Source organism: Galeopterus variegatus, unplaced genomic scaffold (assembly GCF_000696425.1).
Source record: "Galeopterus variegatus unplaced genomic scaffold, G_variegatus-3.0.2 Scaffold5396, whole genome shotgun sequence".
NCBI lineage: Eukaryota > Metazoa > Chordata > Mammalia > Dermoptera > Cynocephalidae > Galeopterus > Galeopterus variegatus.
Genome location: NW_007731507.1, coordinates 142,858 through 157,708, shown reverse-complemented (window position 1 = coordinate 157,708; position 14,851 = coordinate 142,858). Strand labels below are relative to the sequence as shown.

Below are 14,851 nucleotides of genomic sequence, written 5' to 3'. Positions count from 1 at the left end.
GTGTAAATTTATTTTTATATGTTGCTGGGTTTGGTTTGCTAGTATTTTATGGAGGATTTTTGTGTACACATTCAAAATGATCTGTAGGCTGGCCTGTTATCTCAGTTGGTTAGACCGTAGCGTTATAACATAATGATCTGTAGTTTTCTTTTCTGGTGATGCCTCTGTCTGGATTTGGTATCAGGGTAATGCTGCCCTCATGAAAGGAGCTGGAATGCGTTCCCTACTATTCTGTTTTTTAGAAGTGCTTGTAAATAATTGGTATCAACTCTTCTTTAAAATGATTTGGTAGAATTCAGCAATGAAGTCATTTGGGCCAGGGGTTTTCTTTGTGGGTAGTTTTTAAGTTACTAATTCAATTTCTTAACTTGGTTACTAATTCAATTATTAATCTCTTTACTTGATTCTAATTCAATCTCTTTACTTGTTATAGGTCTGTTCAGATTATCTATTTCTTCTTGAGTCTGTTTTGGTAATTTGTGTCTTTCTAGGGATCTGTCCATTTCACCTAAGTTGTCTACTCTGTCATACAACTGTTCATAGTATTCCTTTATAATCTGCTTTACTTCTATAATGTTGGTATTAATGTCCCCTCTTTGATTTCTAATTCCATTAATTTGAGTCTCCTTTCTTTTTTTCTTGCTGCTGTCTTTCCCCTCCCTGGGAAGACAGCCCACTGACAGGGTGCTGGGAGGGGGAGGGAGCCCTAAGTTCTTGGCTGCCCAAGTCTGGAGTGGAGTTTCCATCTCTCTGAGTTGGAAGGGATAGGCAGAGAGAGGTCTTGGTTCGAATACCAATATGGAAGCTCATGTGTTTCAGTATAAGGAAATTTAGGTTTATAATTTCTTTCTCTTCTTTTTTAAAAAGTAGTCTCTTTCTGAACTCCTACAACTTAGATGTTGAGCTTCCTGAAAAATATCCTCAATTTTATCCTTTCTTTTTTATTTTCCAACTCTGTCCTTTTTGTTAAACTTTTGGGCATTTTTCCTTATCTTTCTCTTTCAAATTTTCTGTTGAATCTTGTTCTCTGTCTACATGTTGGAGGCATTCCTCAAATGTTTATAAATCTTGGCTATCTATCTATTTATTTATTTATTTTTTCCTTTTTGTCTTTTTTTCATGTCCGGCAACGGATTGCAACCCTCAGTGTCGCGCCCGTACCGGACCGAACCGGCAACGGGATCGCAACCCTCGGTGTTGCGCCCACACCTCGCTCAGCCAGTGAGCGGGAACCGGTCTATATGTGGGATCCAAACCCTCGGTGGGAGCGCCGCCGCGCTCCCAAGCAGCGCACTGTAGCAGTGCGCCACCGGGCCGGCCCTTGGCTATCTATTTATTAAAAGTCAGGCTCTGAAATGCTGACTAGAAGCCCCATATGCAGGTTGGGAGTCGGGGGAAACTTGGCGACTGGTAGGCCTCATTATAAAACAATTGGGCAGAGCTAGACCTTGGGTAAACTCTAATTGGCAGCATCTGTACTTCTTTTCTCTTGAACTGGACAGTTTCCAAGTGGAATCTGAATCTCATATACAGGAAGTAGTGTGACTGTCAGAGTTCTGGAAGTCTAGAAAGAAAGGGGGGTGGGATGGGAGGCATGTTCATCATTCCATACACAGACTTTAACTTAATCTCCTTTTCCTTGGTATGGTGCTCACCTTTGCCCTCAGTTGTGCTTAACATCCTTGAATCTAGAGATCTCCTAGTCCTACCACTATAGAGAATAATCTTCTAGTCTCTCACTGGGTAAGAGAATGTCAGTCTCTTGGCTCTGGGGGTGGAGGACAGTATTATAATAATAATACCTAACATTTATTAAAAGGTTACTCTGTGCAAAGCAGTATTCTAAGAAGTTTACAGGAATTAACCCATTGAATCCACACAACACATCATTGAGGGAGGTTCTGTTATGATATCCATTTTACAGGTGAGGAAACTGCAGAAGTTGATTAAATAACTTATGTAAGGTTTACCATTTTTGAGTGGCAGAACTCAGATTCAAATATAGGCAGTTTGGCTCGAGGTTGTCTTTTGATTAACTGCTACACTATACTACCTCTCCAGGTCTTAGAGCAAGGGATGAGGGATCTGACTGCTCTCATTTCTTCTTAACCAGTCCTTGCTTTTGGCCTCAACTCAGCTATTACTTTGAGAGAAACCTGGTGTTTCTAATTCCTGAGTTTTACTGGACTTCTACAATCAAAGTGTTGGTCCTTTAACCTCACAGGTATAGCTTTCTGTACTTTGCTAGGTCAATTACCCTTGTCCTGTGGCTTTCTAGCTTCCAAAATTTTATTGACATCTGTTGTCACCTCCCCTTTTGGTTCTTGTGAGTTTATTATGCCTTTTCTATTCCTTTATCATCATTTTACTGAGGTTTAAAAAAAAAGTGGGCTTTTTTCACTTCTAAAAGTTGTGTTCTTATTCTTACTTTCATTCATTCTACTATACTTTCCTTGGGTGATCTTGTCCTCTCTCAGGGTTTCAATTATTGTAGTGTAGCTAACAAATTTCCCAAATTTTATCTTTAGGCCAGTATTCTCTCCTGAACTTCAGCTCTATATATCCAAGTGCCTACTAGACAACTACACTTGAATGATCCATAGGCAAGTCAAGTTTAACAGATTTATAGGCTCAAACTTCAACTTGTTATCTTTAAATACTTGCCTTACACCTGCTTGAGGATTTCTATTTTAATCATCTGATCCATGGAGTCACTAGAGCAAAAACTCAAGGAATCATTTTTTACTCTGCCTTCTTTCCACAACTAGTAAGCCATCTAATCCTGTCATTTCAACTTGTAAAGTCTTACCTGTCAACCTTCACTAGGGGGTAAAAAACCTCCTACATGCTTTCCCATCTCTCCTATACAGTTGATTTTCCATACTGTTGCCAGACTAATCTCTCTGCTCTTCTGCTTGAAATATTTGTTTATTCAGTTTCTATAATATGAAGTCCAAGCTCCTTAACCTAATATTCAAAGTCCTTCAAAGTCTGGCTTTCAGGGCCGAGCCCGTGGCGCACTCGGGAGAGTGCGGCGCTGGGAGCGCAGCAGCACTCCTGCCGTGGGTTCAGATCCTATATAAGGATGACCGGTGTGCTCACAGTGCTCACTGGCTGAGCATGGTGCGGCCGGTCTCAAAAAGGACAAAAAAAAAAAAAAAAAAAAGTCTGGCTTTCACTTACAATTTCTGTTATACCTCTACTCACTGTACCTATTCTATCATTAATATACCAAATGATTTTGTAGTCTTGCCATTGCCCTAGAAGAAGTCTAAACTTTAACCAAACCAAACCAAACAGAGTTGTTGAAACACATGTTCTCTCACACCTCTATAACTCAGCACATATGCTTTTAACCACTGTGCCCTACTATCTTTCCAAGACAGGAATATGGACAGTATATTATTCAAGAGACAATAAATAGATGTCTGGTTTGAGGGCACATATTAGCAATAATATTAACAATAGCAGCTACCAATAATAGAACTACTATGTGTTAAGCACAGTGTTATTAGCTCCTTTATGTACATCATTTCTAATCCTCACAATAATTTTGCAAAGTTAGGCATAATTCCAATTTTACTGATGCCTGAAGTTCAGAGATACCTGCTTATGGCCACGAAGCTAATAAAAGACAAACCTCAAATTTCAACTTGTGTTTAAAATCCATGCTCTTTTCCTCATATTGTGCTAATACTGGTGTTGGGGAAAGAGTTGGGAGATAAGAATGAAGAGGGGGATTGGGCAACATTCTTTAAGTGAAGCCAAGAATAACAGGCTAAAGATTGAATTTTTATTTAGTAGGTAGGCAATGAGTAGTAGTTTAAGGAACAGGGAAGCACTTGGTTAGTCAAAGGAATTGTTGCTTTAGGAAGATGAGTCTATTAACAATGTATACAATGAATTGGAGGAGGAGAGGGAAGAAAGCTTGTTAAGAGCACTTACCTGCCTAATAGCAGCTGTATAGCTCTGGTATCAGCTTTTGTATCATCTTTCCAAAATGTATTCTCAGTTGGAGGGAGGAGGTGATCTTCAATGTGGTCTTTAAATTGATTGCTAGGAAAGGCTCTGATTCTAAGGTGTGGAAAAATAGTTTCTTATGAGTAGCTAATAGATGGGAAAAATCTAAGTTGTAATTAATTGAGCTACGAGATTGTACATGGAGTTGGTCCGACTCAGAAAATTTAACATACTTTAGATGTAGCTGCCTTAAATATATACAAAACTTTACACTTTGCAAAGCTCTTTCCTACATTAGAATCCCATTTCATTTCTGTAAGGTAGGGAGAGAATATCCCCATTTTACATACAAGCATATCAGTTCAGAAAGAGCAAAGAACTTACTCATTTACATATTCAGCAAGTGCCAATGCTAGGACTAAATTTTGAGTATCCTACCTCCTAGTTTAGGCTTCTTTCCTGCCACATTATCATTTACTGAAGTTTACCAAATGTGACCACAGGCACATTTTATTAACTCTCTGAGCTTGATTCCTCATTTTTAAATTGAGGATAATAATTATATTTACATAATACATTGATGTAAAGATTGAAAGACATAATGAAATTTGAAAAAAATCGAAAAACAAAAACCAAACATTTGCTGAGCACTTCCAAGATTACCCAGTCCATAACTTCATAAAAAAACACACAACTATTTTTAAAAATGAACTATTGGGGTTCAGGTCTGTCCTGCAACTTACTGTGGTGATGCTCTAAGAGAATCTTCCTTCACAGAAGGATGAACTTTTTCCAACAACATGCTAGTATTTGGGCTTGATTTCATTGCAGAAATCACCATGGCATTACGCAGTTTATTGCCTTGTTCTAACAGAGCTGAAGAGGGCAAAAGCAGAAAACAAAAAGTCTAAAATCCAGCACAAACATTTGCAATATTCAATGCATTTCCTTCTTTCATAAGACTTAGCACAGTGTATTGTAATGGTTTACTTATCTGCCTTTCCCACTAGCTTGAGAATTCCTTGAGGATATCCACTTAACAAAAGATGTTTACTGAGTTTCTACTACACTGTTTTAGATGTTTGGCAGTACAGCAATGATGAAGTGTCTATTCCAGAGAGACTGACCTCCTTTTGGGAGTCATTATATCCATGCAGTGACTCTTTCAACTGGTTTTAGTTCACAGTAAGGTTAGTAATGTCTATATATTATTTTTGTATCCAGATACCTTACTGAATTCTCTGGTCATTTGTAAGAGTTTTTATATCATTCTTACCCAAGGAACACTATGCCAGCTAAACCTTTAGGAGCCATAGTGATAACCTATTCCAAATTTATATTTTTATAGATGAAGAAAAGAATGCCAAAAAACTTCCATGACTTGTCCAAGATCATATGGCATGTTAATGGAAAAGTCAGGATGAAACCCAAGTCTTCAGACTTTCTGATAGGTAAAATTTACCCCATTCCTCAAGTGACAACAACAGCAACAATAATTATAGCAACTAACATTTACTGAACCCTTACAATGTGCCAGGCACTAATCTACATATCTTACATGTATTAACTCATTTAATCCTCCCAACACTCCTATGAGATATGGACTGCTATTTCTTTTATTTTCCAGATGAAAAAATTGAGGCAGAGAGGATAAGTAACCTGCCCAAGTTGTACATACAATACATGTATAACCAGAATGACTCCACATCCTATGCTTTTAACCAGTATACTATACATGACACCACTTAAGTTCTTAGGCTTCCTTTTAAAAGCTGAGAACCAATGGTAGTACTCTAAGGAACATGAGAAGTATCACTATTTTCTTAAGGTTCCACAGCTACTTGGAAAGTAAGTGCAACCACCCTGTACCAGCCAGCCACCAGGAAAAAAAAGGAAACATTAAAGGAAAGTAAGTGTGTCTAGAAACAAGTTGCCCACCTCCTAGTCTAGAGTTTTATAGCTTCTGAAAAAAAAACCCACAAAAAACTGTGGTAGTCATCTCAAGGACAATCAAAAAAATAAGCCAAACAGATCCATAAACATCTAACATTTGTTACTATCAAGAGGTGTCAAAATATAGCTTAAAAACTTAATTAAAAAAAAAATCCCAAACCTTAAATACCATATGTTCAATATGTGATGTAAGAATACAAGTATACTAAATGAAAATAAAGATCACCCATTGTGGTAGGCAGAATTCTAAGAATAGTCTTCCCAAGATTCCCAGTCCCTAGTGATTCACTCAATCATTTGGTATTGCTGCGAAGGGATTTTGCAGATATAATGAAGGTTCCAAATGAGTAAACCTTAAGAAGGGAGATTATCTTGGTAGGCTGGATCAAATCACATTAACCTTTTAAAGCAGAGTTTTCTCTAACTGATTGAAAGATATGAAATCAGGCATGTGAAGCATAAGAATAATTAATGTGTCATTGCTGTCTTAAAGAGGGAGGGGGCAAGAAATGCAGGTAGACTTTAGAAGCTGACAGCAGCTCCTGGATGGAAGCTAGTAAGAAAACGAGAACTTAGTTCTCTAACTTCAAGGAACTGAATTATGTCAGCAACAGGAATAACCCTGGGAGTAAATTTTTCTCCAGGTCCTCCAGATGAGAATTTAGCCTGGCTAACATCTTGATTTTAGCCTGTGATACTCTAAGTAGAAAACCCAATAATGCCATTCTGGACTTCTGACTTACAGAACCGTGAGCTAATAAATGGGTGGTGTTTTTTTTTTTTTTTTGTCTTTTGTCTTTTTCCGTGTCCGGCAACGGATCGCAACCCTTAGTGTTGCCCCTGTACCGGACCGGGGACCGGCAACGGGATCGCAACCCTCGGTGTTGCTCCCGCGCCTCGCTCAGCCAGTGAGCGGGAACAGGTCTGTATGTGGGATCCGAACCCTCGGGCGGGAGCGCCGCCGCGCTTCCCAAGCGGCGCACTATCCAGTGCACCACCGGGCCGGCCCTAAATGGGTGTTGTTTTAAGCTGCTCAAGTTTCTGGTGTTTGTTATGCAGCAACAGAAAACTACCCAGGAATAATGATTGTTAATATTTTGATGTCTTATAGTTACTACCATAATGCTACTACCACGGAATATTGATTGTTAACATTTCAATATATCATATAGTTTTTTTGCCTATATATACATATGCCTGTATGTATGCATATATATTTTTCTTTTGCAAAAATGACATATTTTTGCAAAAGTATATACTGTTTTGTAACTTTTTTTACTTAAGACGGATTAACATTTTTCTAAGTAATGGCTACACAGCATTCTATTCAGAATTCATTGTATTTATTTTTGTTTTTATTAAATGAAAAAAATCTCTTTGGGATTCAGCTAGAAAATGGCTGTCTTATTTATTCACCGAGAAAGAGTGAGGAAAATATGATATGCTAGTATTGGAAATTTGGCTGAAATCTAAAAATCTTCCAGAAAAATAAGCTTGGTATGTGACAGAAAACTCTTCTTTTAGTTTCTCATTGGCACTTGGAATTATTTGATATAGTTTAAATTTCTTTAATGAGGTGGGCACACTCAATAAACACTTTATGAATGAAGAGGTTAATGACAAGCAGTGTCAATAAGACTACATTTGATTTTAGGGCTATGTGAAAAAATAATTTTCCTGCTCATACCCAAAATGTTCTTAGAGAGGTAACAGCCTTATAACTACTATCAAACCATACCCAACTATTTTCAATTCCTAAAGCAAAATACTTCCTCTGTGCTTTCAAACCTCCTGGTATTTAACTCTATCAAAGAATTTATCATGCAGTTTTGTAACTATATATCTCAAGCAACTTCAAGTCCAGGGATTGGCTCCTGTTGGTCTTTTATCCTTGGTATCTGGTACAGTGCCTGGCATGTATCAGGCATTTGATAAAATGTTTCAATGCATACTTCCACTGTTATATATATCATGCATATTTGTAATATATCTACTTTTGAGTCTGTCTCCTTTACTAGCCTAAATTCCTTGAAGGCGGGGACTGTAATTTATTTATCACTGTAACCCCAAAACTCAGAACAATGACTGACACAAGACAGGCACTTAAGATACCTGTTGAATTGAATTGGGCTTAGTTTTCATCCCTATTAAATAAAAACTCCTCTCGGAATGGTAATATTTAAAGAATGACTTAGTTATTTACATCTGATTGAGCATGGGTATTTAAGACATTTTCCAAAGCAAATTTTAAAAAGAAAATAAACATTAAGGAAGACAAGTGAGAGAAATATGAGCACAAGTAGTCTATTCATTGGCTTCTAAGTGGTTTCACTGTTGAAACAGCCATTGTCAGGAAAAGCTTCTCTAAAGTCTAAGGCATGGCAAGAAGAACAACTTTTTAAGGAGAAGCTGGTATCCTACACTGTGAGAGCTGTCATGCATCTTCACGCACCTCAACTCAATAACCATATTCTGAACACACCTAAAAGGCACTCAGGTGAGCAGGATGTTTCTCTTGTTTATTTCCTATGTGCCATGGGTACACCCCATGCTAAACAGAGGGATAGTATACAGCTTCTAGTATTTGTTCCAATTCCCTGCTATTTATTTTAAAGCCCAACTCTTCCAAGCAGGATGTGTAGTTAGTGTTTCATAAATACTAGCTGGCTGACAATTCAGCTTTGTACTCCCCTTTTTCGTATGATGTCAGTACAATAAAGACGAAGAAAATCACTATGTTTATGTATTTGTTGTGTCCCTCCCATGACCTACTAAATCTTAGTACCCATTTAATCTTACTCCCCCAGAATCCTATGGTTGGAAAAGACTTTTAAAGATCATATCCAACTATCTACTTGATTTAATCCAATCCGCAAGAGTCCCAACAGAAGGTTACCTAGCCCATGTTTGGCTATTTACAGTGATGTAGAATTCACTACCTCTTGAAGTAGTCCTCTCCCATTTTTGCACAGGTCAGACTATTAACTTAGACTGAGCCATAATCTATTTTGTTTTAACTTTAAATACACTGGTCCTACTATTTCTTATGGAAGAGGTTGAACACTGGCAGCCCATGGGTTGTATTTTGTTTGACTTGAACAGTTGGTCAGCACAGTCTTTATTAAAAAAAAAAAAAGAAAAACAGGCCTAGGTAAACAACAAACCTATAGTAGAATGAAGGAGAGGACTTTGCAATCAATATTAACTGGAGCTGAAAAACAGCTGCCCCCTTTTGACAGGGCAGGAGCTCCCTAACTCTGAGCCTGGGTCTTCATTTTAAAATGGTGATAACAATCCCTACCTCACCAGGTTTTTATAAGATTATATATATAAAGCACTTGGCATAGTAGCTAGCACATAATTAATGCTCAATAAATGGTAGCTATTTTCTCCAGGCTAAATATCTCTTGGTGGTCCTTTTACTAGCCTAGCTACTCTCCCTAGAAGAACTCATCTTCTTTAGATCTTTAATGTTACCCTCTTAATGAGGCCTTTCTTTGTCAATCTATGTAAAACTAACATCCCCTCCTCTCACCTTCCTTGCCTCTTTTTTCCCATTGTTATCATCACCATGTAACACTACATATTTATTTATCTAGTTTATTTTTTACTTATTTATTTATTTTATTTATTTATTTAATTTTTTTTTTTGTCTTTTTCCGTGTCCGGCAACGGATCGATGTAACACTACATATTTATTTATCTAGTTTATTTTCTACTTATTTATTTATTTTATTTATTTATTTAATTTTTTTTTTTGTCTTTTTCCGTGTCCGGCAACGGATCGCAACCCTCAGTGTTGCCCCCGTACCGGACCGGGGACCGGCAACGGGATCGCAACCCTCGGCGTTGCCCCCGCGCCTCGCTCAGCCAGCGAGCGGGAACCGGTCTGTATGTGGGATCCGAACCCTTGGCGGGAGCGCAACCGCGCTTCCCAGGCGGCGCATTAGCGCATGCGCCACCAGGCCGGCCCTATTTATCTAGTTTATAATTTGTCTTCCCATCTAGACTATAAGATCCATAAAGCAAGAGTTTGTGTATTTTTTTAAAAAATTAATTTAAACTGCTGTATCTCTGACACCTCGTGCCAGACATTTGATAGGTGTTGAATAAATAACTGCTTAATGAATAAACAAATGCTTTCTCAAAGTCTGATGCCCAGGTCTACACAAAATATTCCATGTGTGAGTTGACAAGTGCTGAGTATAGTGGGACAATTTTCTTTCTTGTTAATGTAGTCTTTGCATTAAAGACTAAAATAAATAATTATAATCTTGGAGAATATTTTTAAAAATAGGGAATCATAAGACATTTCAGTTGAAAAAATATGAACAGAATGTTTTTGTCCCTATTAATGTAAATTATGTACCGAAATAGTTATTAAAAAGACTTCCTACTAATGCTATAGATATTCTACTTTGGAAATTTTACTGTGGAGATGGAGACAAATTCCTGTCATGCTCTTGATGTCACAGAGATATGTGGTTGACCATTACAGTGCAATGTAAGTCAATTGTTTTTATTATTCCACCCTCTATCATGAGGTAATCTAATTCTGTTCCTATTTGCTTTTTTATTACAGTCTAAGCCCTTACATGGTTAAACTGTTTCCTTTCTACTTCTCTTTGGCTTCAAGTCATATTTACTTCTCAGGCTTAGGATCAACAGTTGCAGTGCACTGAATATTTCCACAGGGAGTAACAGTTTTCAGAATGTGAAATGGATTTAGTACTAGTCTCTGCACAACGGTATATATAAATGCTGATGATGAGACAAAAATCTTATCTGCCTTGAATTATTTGGGAAAAAATAAGGACTGATATTTTTATATGATAAAGGCTTTCCCCTCACATCCAGGTTCCTTTTAAATGGTTCCTTCTTCAAACGTACCATTATAAAAACCTAGTAATTATTTAGAAGTTACTTGGTGGTTTAATAGAGCTGTCTTTAAATGGTGAGAGATTCTGGACTCTAGCAAGACTACTCACTTTTATTTGGCTATTTAGTGCAAATAAAAGTCTTCGTTTGCTTTGTAAGCTGGCTAAGAAGCAGAGCAATCCCAATAAATATAGGTTAGTCTCAGTTCATAAATATATCCATACCTGAAAGAAGGTCCTTGGTAGGGGGGATGTTTGAAGAAAGAATGCATGAGTCACTATGACTCTTGGCAACTGTTCTAATTTGAGGCTGAAATTCAGAGCTGTTGAGAAGAGACATCTGCTTCTGTGGAGCTTTGCCTCTCAGAGTTACAGACTCTAAACTCTGTCTGGGATTAAGATGGTGCTGGAGCCTGAAGAAAGAGTCTTTTATTATATCAGGATTCTCTGCAAAGTACAAGTGGTCCTTTCCCCTGTTTTAAAAAAAAGAACGTCAGCAGTATATAATTCATCATGGTAACATTCTACTTTGTCAGAGACAGAAAGTAGATTAGTGGCTTATAGCAATGTAGTATGGACTCTGAAAGAGGTGACTTATTTGCAATGTGACTTTGTAAATCTGTTTTTCATCTCCCAAATGAAATAATAGGTGTTTTACCTAAAGTGTAGGGCTATAGCTTAAGTGAGACAATGAAATAAAGAGCTCAGCACAGAACCTGACACAAAGCAAAAGCTCCATAAGTAATTACTTAAAACAACAATCTGTTTCTCTTATTTCATTCTGTTTTGTAAAGTAATGCCCTTTCCATCTTTTCCCTCATAGACATCTATCAAGGCATCTGTATACCATTTAGTCAAACTTATTTATTTGTATGTTGGCCTCTCCACTAGATTGTGAGCAGTCCTTCAAAATGGGGATTGTCATTAACTTCTATGCCCAGCACCTGGTATGGAACCTGGCGCGTAGTGGGTTCTTAGTAGTTATCTGCTGAATGTGTGTTTGCACTTTTCTCTGTCCTTAGTCTTTAACTCAACCACAAATGAAAGACAGAAACCATGAATACAGTGGGAGTTAGCTGACAGACTGACAGGTATTAAGTGGGGTAATTACCTTGGAGTGGTTGATCTACTACTATTGGCTGCTATCTCTTTTCCATCAATTTTGCTGGTAGGTATCCCATGAGGCCTTGATGGAACCAGAAATTGGGTATCGCTAGGTTCAGTATTCTCTCTGAATCCCTGCTCAGATAAAAGCACATTTTCTGTCATGTCAGTGGTAAGATGAGGATTGTAACTGTTGTAAGTATCTGACAGAGGCTCCAGGGCAAGTGAGACCTGAAAGAGATATATAATATATCAGAAATTTTCTTTAGCATTAATTAACTAATTTTAACATTCCCCAGCTTAATATAAATTAATGTCCCCAATTCCTTACAGAATTAAGTCTAAAGTCCTGCCTACCTCAGGAGCCTCAACTCTCACTATGCTCCCCTCCCCCTCATTCCTTTGTCCTAGATATAACAAATACATAGGGTTCTCTAAATGTACCATATATTTCATTGCTTTATGACCCTGTGTATACAATTTCCTCCAGCATTACTTCTTTATGACCAGGTAGAGATGTCATATCCACTGCTTTCTTCATGTTTCTACTTACTCTGTATCTACGCATCAATATAACCATCATTTATTTAACACTTCACAAAGGCCCGGAACTGTGGTAAATTCGTCACACAGAGAAGCTTCTGTGATGGTATAACCCTGTCAGGAAAGTATATTATCCTAATTTGAACATTTTAAAAAAAAAAGCAGAGGATTAGAGAAGTATTTGTAACTTTTAGTTTATTTATCATCCTGATTAGATTATGAATTCCTTGCAGGTGTGAACTGCTTTCCTCATTTTTCTATGGGCTAATTAGCATAGTAACTGTACACATAGTACACAAGTTCTAATATGCCTAATAATGCCTACTGGTCTGATGAATAAAGAATGACACAACACCTTCTGCATTCTTATTGATAGTTGCTTGGGAAAAATAAGGCCCTAGCTCTATGCTGGAGATGAAACAGGATGAGCAGGGAGGACCACTAAAATGAAAAAGTAATTAAGTTTCCTTAACATCTCATTCCTGTGAGTTCTAGTTCTCTATTCATAGGCTCTCCAGTTCTCTGAAAAACTCAGTGGAGAAGAGCCTACTAGAGGAATAAACAATAAAATATAAAGCCTGAAACAAAACCTTGAAGAAAAAATTAGCACTGTTGAAAGTTCAGTTTCAATGACAGAGAAAACAGAAGGAATTGTTTAAGCTGCCCAAGACAGTCAAATAATGATGAATGGCTTAACAGAAAAGTGAAAAATTGCAGTTAGATATTTTAAGGTGTCTCTGGGAAGGTCAATGGAATATTTTTATGCAGAGAAACTGCCAAGGCACAAACTCAATAAAATATGCCTGGGTATTGATGAGGAAAACTCTGTTCACAAACCAGAACATAAAATCCTTCAAATCTATTCATTATTCAAGATTCTTCTACAAAGGCAAATGATAGGAATGCAGTGGGATGAATACTCCGTGCAATGATCACTGTAATAGGGTCACATAAAATCCTGGCTGCCCAAATGTAAATGTCAGGAAGTGTTCCCTTACCATTCATCACCTGCCAAAGACTGCCACTGCAATCTGGAAACAAAGGAGGCACTAGGAATAAAGGCCGTGTCCCTGGCCTTTAATAATGACCAGCTGCTAAGTGAGCACTCAGTTTTGTTTTTGCCCTAAGCATATCTGAACCAATAACAAAACGACTCATAAGCCTATGCTACCACTGGCCCTTGAAGAAAGGGTCAGAGAAAGCCAGGCACTTGCCACAAAACACAGGGGCTGGCCTAACTCCTCTGTTCAGTTAAACAAATATTTGTTGACACCAGCTCTGTACCAGGCTCTGTGCTACCTACCTGAGGCAAAGAGATGACTAAAAGATTGACCCTGACTTAGAGGATCACAGTATTTTGTAGAGAAACTTAAAAAAAGTAATCTTAACATAAAATCGTGAGTTCCAAGATAAGGATGTTTTCTAGGTGCTATGGGAACACTAGGAGGGGTCTGAGGTTTGGAATAGGTTAGGAAGAAGTGCCAGGGATAGTTTCAAGGAGTGAAATACAAACATCTGAACTTAGAATCTTAAATATGAATAAGACAGATAAAGCTGAGGGGAGTTGAAATAGAATATTATAGGCAGAGGGAAAAGTATTAGTCAAACTTTGGAGGTATAAAACAGAATACTGTTCCATCAATTCCTATCAGTCCAAGGGACTTCTACTCGTATTCCTAATCCCTCTGTTTCCCGTAATGCACCTAATATACTTGTATTCCTGCGTTCATCTCCCAGCTCTTCATTACTGTCCATTTCAGTCATGCCCCTCCTCTATCATGGTTCACTCTGGTGCTCACGGCTCTGCCAGCCCCTTCACTGAGTTCTGTAGAATATACAAACTACCTTACCACTTTAACTGAATATTTCTTTCTTAAAATGCCCCCATCTCCCCGAAGTCTTCTCCAATGGAAACTACTTTCACTTGCCAGGATATAGGAAGCTGACTAATTTATTTCTGGTGCTATCTCCAGGCCATCCTTCTATCACCTAAATATATCACCTCTCTCCTGAAGCCCACTCCATCCACGTATAACACGAGTATGCCATATCCTTCTCACATCCATAACAAAGCAACCTTAAGGACGCTTATCCGTCTTGTAGCAATGATTCAAGGTTCTCTTTAGTACTAAGTTGCCTACAATTATCTACTACATCTGTCAGTATCAGAGAGAGCAAATTAGTATGTCTAATTTTTAGACTTATGCAGGTCAACACAGCATTTTTTAAAAATTTAAATTATTTAACAATGTTTTAAAAATTAGATTTCTGGGCCGGCCCAGTGGCGCACTGGATAGTGCGCCGCTTGGGAAGTGCGGCGGCGCTCCCGCCCGAGGGTTCGGATCCCACATACGGACCGGTTCCCGCTCACTGGCTGAGCGAGGCGCGGGAGCAACGCCGGGGCGTGCGCCCCC

At 38.1% G+C, this 14,851-nt stretch overlaps 1 protein-coding gene across 1 annotated transcript in view; it reads right to left on the bottom strand.

Moving 5' to 3' along the window:
* Positions 1-3,949: 3,949 nt before the first annotated feature.
* LOC103604786 (C2 domain-containing protein 3-like) overlaps positions 3,950-14,851 on the bottom strand; it is a 30,670-nt gene continuing 19,768 nt past the window's right edge. Inside the window, 5 exon segments of the mRNA XM_008589362.1 lie at positions 3,950-4,074; positions 4,704-4,737; positions 4,739-4,836; positions 11,016-11,263; positions 11,902-12,125. Coding sequence (XP_008587584.1) covers positions 3,950-4,074; positions 4,704-4,737; positions 4,739-4,836; positions 11,016-11,263; positions 11,902-12,125 — 729 coding nt within the window.